General features: G+C 38.9%; 1 protein-coding gene across 1 annotated transcript; it reads left to right on the top strand.

Annotated features, from left to right (window-relative positions):
• asb8 (ankyrin repeat and SOCS box containing 8) lies at positions 1-5714 on the top strand. The gene is made up of 4 exons (XM_014019543.1): positions 1-483; positions 1563-1739; positions 1815-1919; positions 3367-5714. The coding sequence occupies exons 2-4, from the start codon at positions 1611-1613 to the stop codon at positions 4000-4002; spliced, it is 870 nt and encodes a 289-aa protein (XP_013874997.1). The 5' UTR covers positions 1-483; positions 1563-1610; the 3' UTR covers positions 4003-5714.
• Positions 5715-6933: the final 1219 nt, after the last annotated feature.

Genomic DNA, 6933 nt, shown 5'->3' with positions numbered 1-6933 from the left:
GTTCCATTCCTTCAAGGAACCGTGGTTATATTCATAACCTTACGTTTTGCTATTTCAGCTACCCCCCCCCCCTACAAAGGCAGAGAAAGCTGGTTCGCCTGGGCCAGCTTGGAGTCGCAACATAACATGGTGACGGATATCGGTACAACACCGGAAATAGCTTCCCGTGTTGCTCGTCGGTTCTTGAACATGACTTGAAGGTATTCCTGGAATGTTCCTCTGCCGGTGGGCGCCCGAGCTACCGCCGCCATATATATATGCCCATATTGGGAATGTAAGTACGGACGGTGTTCTCGGACCCGGCCGATACAGGCTGACCTTTGGATAAAACACCGAAGAAGTTGCGGTTCAGACGGGAACATCTGTCAAGTCTTCGTTGACAGCTCGAAGGCGTGGCTGAGTGACGTTTCGTGTTTATGTTAAACCGAACAGAAAGCCGTCCAGATAGAGCTAGACCTCCAAGCCGACCGTGGACTTTAAAAGGTATATTTTTCGACTAGCATTTTTTAATCGACTTGTACAAAAATGCATTTCAATTGTAGTTCACATGTGTTTGAAAGTAATGTCATTTGATACGAGTGCGGCTGTCGATTGATTGTTCTCTCGACGCTAATGCTAGCTCGCAGCTAGCTAACTGGATGCTATGAAATATAGCTGGAGAGCTGCTTGTTCTCCTCAAACCAGCCTCTTTTGCATTTTCAGACTATATTCATAAAAGTTAAAAYTGCTACCCGTGTTGAAGTGTGAGTTGACGTGTCATAGGTTTGTTTATGTGGTTATTTTCATTTCTGTTCAGTATAAGCAGCATCTGCCTTTGCAAACAGATAGGTGTATTAAAAATTATACCGATACAAAATTAAAATAATATTAGTAAGAAATGTATATGAGGATGTTAATTGTCTTTTCTTGCTACATGTTGTGTTACAGACAGTAATGAAATGCAAAAGGTAACCTCAACAGGGTCCTTTATTTTCTGTGCAAATAAATCAGGCTAAATAAAGAACAAAATGCACAGTACTCAGAAAAAAGTAAATTATATGCAGAAACAAAACATTTCAGAAAATACAAAAAAGGCATAATAGAAAAGACATCTCAGGAAATTGGTTATCTTGTCTGATTTTTTTCCCCTGATAACACTGGTGTTTACTTTGCATTTATTAGTTGTTTTATTTTGTTGCRTTTTGCTTCTCACAGCCAGCTTACATTTGTGGTATGTGAATTTAAAGTGGTGGGGAAAAGTCTTAAAATCACTACTAAAATATTAATAAGTTGCTGTACTAAGAATGATTAACTACCCCAACCCCAGATGTATGTTTATTAATTACCCATATTGTGTCAAAAATAAATCAAAACTTTGGTTATTGTTGATGAACGTAATGTGTATATCTGAGAAAATGCTGACCTTGTAATATCTAATTCTGACCAAAAATGGCTGATGTTTATCTGGGTGAAATCAGAAAACAAAACAAAAAAACACTCATACGATGTTTTAAATTGATATTATTTGTTCCCTGAACCTGCTGTGTCTAACCCTTTTGTTTGATTTGAAATATGTGCCTTAGTGTGCTGCAGTGTCACCCCTGCCTGGGTGCCATGGTCCTCTGTTACACATGAGCTCTACTATGTGGTACATCATGCAGAGCATTCAAAGTAAGTACTCTTTGTCTGAGCGACTCATCCGCACCATCGCAGCCATCCGATCCTTTCCTCATGACAATGTGGAGGATCTCATTCGAAAGGTATGGCAGCTTCTAAAAGGAAAAGTGTGCGTTGAGTGTCGTTTGTGAGGGRAAAAAAAATTCTGTTTTTCTAAGGGAGCAGACGTGAACCGGATGCATGGCACACTCAAACCACTTCACTGTGCGTGTATGGTTGCTGATCCTGACTGTGTGGAGCTGCTGCTTGAGAAAGGTGCAGAGGTAAGATGTTCAGATTTCTGTTTGTGGGATGATTAAGGTCCATTTTGGACATTTCTGATAGTATGAATGTCATCTTGAACTGCGGCTGCTTGAAAAGTGAGAAAATACACAATATAGTCAGAAGGACAGTGAAACAGGAGACACGAGTATTTAGTTTTTTTTTTCTTTATTGCTTTCGTGTTTACACAAAATTGCAACATATCGAGGATAGTTGTCATTTTGGCAATTAGAAAAACAACCAGTTTTTCTTTTTACATGATTCGTCAACTTTTTTTAAATTTTGGTTGATACTTTATTTAATACTTCTATTAATAAATTTTTGGCTGACCTTCATTTAATTAGTCACAATTAGAAAAGCAAATTTGAATTACCTTTAGTCACATCTGGTTCAATTATCTCTCTCTATTTTTTTTTTTTTTTTTTTTCATTGTAGGGCTCACAACATTCACTAGTGCAGTGTTTCCTAACCAGGGGTGCGCAAGCATATTACAGGGGTGCATAAAAAATCAATAAAAATAGCAATGCAGAAATTCAATTCAATTATTGTGTTTATTTCATTCATTCATAAAACAATAATAATAATCTATAAAAAACAAGTCATACAAAAATCAAAAATAAACAAAACAAACAAAAAAATACAATAAAATCATGAATGAAAAGGAGCAGAAAGAAGTATAAACTTATAATATCTGCCCCTATTCACTAAAAAATAAAATCAATTTCAAACAAGTCCACTGTCAGCATATAGAGAAATACAAAACAAAACAAAAGAACCCCCTGAACACAAAAACACAAACAGAACATCACCTTAATCAGTTATATAACGCATCACGGAAATCACAGATTTGACACGAAATGGAATCCAGTATAAAATGCAGAATCTCATGGAATTTGATCATTTGGGCAAGTTTCTGATGTGTTTTGGACGCTGCTGCTTCCTGCAGCTGCCGTTACCTGGTTTATTTATTTAATTACTTATTCACTTTCAAGGCAACGTTTTTATCTTTTATCGTTCTTTAAAAAGAATAAAATGCCTGAGAACTGAACRTTCTAGGGGGTTAAATAATTTACATTCAGTAATCAGTTGTACATTATAGATTTGGAGAATCATCATTACTTTTGACTGAAGGGGTACTAGTGGTTTGACAAAACGGCTCGGGGGGTACACAAGTCTAAAAAGGTTGGGAACCACTGCACTAGTGAAGCAATAAATTCAAAATTAACACCTTGTTGCAGAAATGACATCGATGTAAGGAGGTTCTTTAGGCATAGAAATGTATTTTTGTTACAATAAATCAATGCAACAAACCATGCAGTTACTCATTTCTAAATCAGATGTGTGTCCTCRCTCGTACAGGACTTTATTTGTGAACTTAAATGCTCTCAGATTCAGTTCCAGTTCTAGTTTCTCTCAGAAAATGATGGGTGTGTTTTCCTGCTCCGTCAGGTCAATGCTTTGGATGGTTACAACCGCACTGCTCTGCATTACGCCGCGGAGAAGGATGAGAGCTGTGTGGAGCTGCTGCTGGAGTACGGGGCCCAGCCAAACGCCTTGGACGGCAACAAGGACACTCCGCTCCACTGGGCCGCCTTCAAAGACAACCCAGAGTGTGTGAGGGCCCTGCTGGAGAGCGGCGCCTGTCCCAACGCCCGGGACTACAACAACGACACCCCTCTGAGCTGGGCGGCGATGAAGGGCAACCTGGAGAGTGTCAGAGTCCTGTTAGACTACGGTGCGCAGGTCCACGTGACTAACCTGAAAGGCCAGACCCCGATATCCCGACTGGTGGCCCTGCTGACCCGGGGCCTGGGCACCGAGCAGGAAGAGGAGTGCCTGGAGCTGCTGTGTCGGGCGGCGGGGCGGTTCGAGATCCGACGGGCCGACGGCACCCTTCCCAAAGAGCTGAGCAAAGAYCCCCAGCTGCTGGCGAGGCTGACCGGCATGGTGACTCAGGCGCCGGCGCTTCGCTCTCTGGCGCGCTGTGCCGTACGGCAGAGTCTCGGCGCGCAGTTCCTTCCCACYGCCGTGAAGGAGCTGCCTCTACCAGAGACCGTCAAAGACTATCTACTGCTGAGAGACTGATGACAACTGCATCTAGGCGTTCTCAGTGCTCACCGGTAGTTAGACAGCTCATCACACTGCATTCATAGGCAAGTTGATACAGATGTAAGCACTGAGAAAGACGTGTAAAAAGCCCCGTGTCTTTATTGTTCCATAGTTGCACAGGAACACCTGGATGAGCAGTAATTCAAGCGCAGGTCATGAAGTCTCTTCCAGCACAACTCTGTGTCTTTTTTAATGAATCTTGGCAGCAAAGAGAAAATTAAAGTAGTATCTCACTGAACTGACACTATTAGGAGGCTAGTTGGTGACTTCAAATTTTGAGAAAATATGAGTTTTCCATTTCGCTCCCTTTGAGTGTTTGCAACCAAGTGGCCAGTGAGCCGTTAAAAAGAGTCTCCATGCACATTATTTTGTTGTCCACCTCTGCTTGTTTTCCACCCACGCACTGCCCCCGCATTTATAATTCAATCTACTGGAATGCACACTTGAGATTAGGAAAAGATGAGCATATTTGGACCATTCATTCGATTATCAGTAGTGTGGATTTTAGATGCTGTCGTGCAGGTGTCAGAATGCAGCCGGAGCTCTGGGGACAGGTCGGAGAATTGATGGTGCAATTCAGACGGGTTTGAGACGCCCACAGTGACTTTAAGACTATTTTGAGGAAGGAAGTAAAATAAAAAGTTGCTGCACAAATGATAGTTTTGAACATATTCAAAATTCAAACCACGCTGGCTTCCTCTGCAACTCACGTGAGGAAGTTAAGAACCCCGCGCAGCGCGGTGAGATGCTAACTTTATAAGTTGTGTCCAGTAACCAGGCTTTTATAAATTTGTCCCCTAAAGACCACCGTTAATTTGAACGAATTTTAGTAAGTTTATTATAAGGAGACTTATTTTGTTTGCTAAAACCAGTTTGCGTTAAATAAAATGTATTCTTTTGTGAATAATCAAAGAAAAAAAGATGAAATACAGATGAAATAAATGAGATCATGATGTGAGATTAAACATTAGGTTTATAAGTGAAGGTTAAAGATGACCCTCGCTGTAATTCTTTCTGTGTGAGGGTGCCGTTCCTCTGTTCTGCAAAAAAAAAAAAAAATTCTTATAATAGTAGCCATTTGCCTCTCAGTCATATCTACAAAGAGGAAAATAACTTTTTTTCAAAGCACATATTTGAGGATAATAATTCATGCCAGATGGGATCATTTTATTTATTTAAAAGCAGCTGTAGCTTTCTAAACAAAAAACCGTAATAAATGTGCCAGATAGTTTCCCTTGAAAATGTTCAACACYAACAAACCGTGATATTCAAATGTCTGTGTTCATAGATGATTCATTATTTATTTGGACTTCATCTTACTGAAGAGTGCAGTTCTAGTTGCCACACAATATGGCTTTTTTGTTTGTTTGTTTTGATAATAGAGGTTTCAGRTTGTGACTTTAAAAAGTTTAGACTTTCAATGGTGCTCACTTGTCACTTAGTTTTAAATGTGTTTAAATGTAACCATGACATGGCATGATAACGAAGTTGTGTCTAGGTTTGGAGAAAGCCGCAAACTGCGTGTTAGAGATGCGTCACATATCTGAACTTTTCTGTGCTTCGTTTCATTTGCCTGCCGATGGATGGGGGAAAATAAACAAACCCTAATATCATGTCTTGTGTGTGCCTGCAAAGGTGCTTTATCTCTTTGTCTATGTGATGCAAGTAAAGGCTTTTATAATAATTCACCTTTTATGTATTTTTTCTCTCCTCCTTGTCTATTAACACAAAATGATTGGGACCGTTTTTGCAAATTTCAGCTCCTGAAAAGTCAGCTAAAAAGACTCAGCTGCAGGGATTTTTAACAAATCAGAACAACCTCTGTAATTTTATTTTGAAATGGCAAAAATAAGGTGAACAAAAATTTGCAGAGAGGAAATTGGCTAAACATTTATGTTAGTGGCTTACTGTTTGTTTGAATCGAATGTGTTTCTCAGATGATCCACTAGGGSCCGCTCTTACATAAGAAGCAGTGAAACCTCCCAGCGTTCAAATATTCAAACTCTTGTACTTGCAGGAAAATGGAAACTCACATTTTCAAGCAACATTAGTTATGGGTTACATCAACTGACTTTAATTCAACACATCATGCCCATTTGAACATCTAAACACTTAAATTAGTATAATTTTCACATATGGCTTTTCTCCACTGAATGTTTTATATTCTTCTGTCAGGTCCTTTCAGAGTCAGGAGGGTAAAAATACCAGGAAGGAACCCAAACCTGTATAGTATATAGGCTACAGTTTACACAGCCACTTAACGGCTAAGTGCTAAAACTAAAGGGGAGTACAACACAACTCGAAGGAGCTCAAGCTTCAAAGAAATCAACGGTAATATACACTTTCTTTTTATTCTTTGCAATACATTGGCTAGATGAACAGGTGCTACTTTTAATAAAATACAGTATTAGATTCAAAGTAACATCATCTGAAGTTTCCAATGATGGATTTCTTTAGAAAAACATGCAGTGTTTTCACATCTAAATCACTGACCTCATTGTTGCTGACAGAAATAAAATTAACAAGACATTTATTTATAGTATCAAGTGAACAATATTTTAATGTACTCAAAAACCTAAAATAATTATTGCATTTTCATAAATTGCAATATTAAATGTCCCTTATAATATATATCTGTCTTTATTCGTGTAGTAGTGTTTTCTAATCACATCCATGTCAGAAAGTTATTTTAATATACAACCCCAGTTGGGATGTTGTATAAAATGTAAATTAAAGCAGAAGGGAATTCTTCAAGATCATTTAATAAAAATTTCGAACCTTTAAAAAATAATGGTAGTTTTACATTTTATGGCAGCTACACATCTCAGAAAAGTTGAGACAGTTGTGTTTACCACTGAGAAAAATCTCCTTTTTTGTTTAGTCATTGGTCTTTGACCACTTTATTAT

Source organism: Austrofundulus limnaeus, unplaced genomic scaffold (genome assembly GCF_001266775.1).
Source record: "Austrofundulus limnaeus strain Quisiro unplaced genomic scaffold, Austrofundulus_limnaeus-1.0 Scaffold3, whole genome shotgun sequence".
In the NCBI taxonomy this organism is placed as follows: Eukaryota; Metazoa; Chordata; class Actinopteri; order Cyprinodontiformes; family Rivulidae; genus Austrofundulus; species Austrofundulus limnaeus.
Note: the sequence above shows the minus strand (reverse complement) of the source record. Positions and strands in the feature narration are given on the sequence as shown.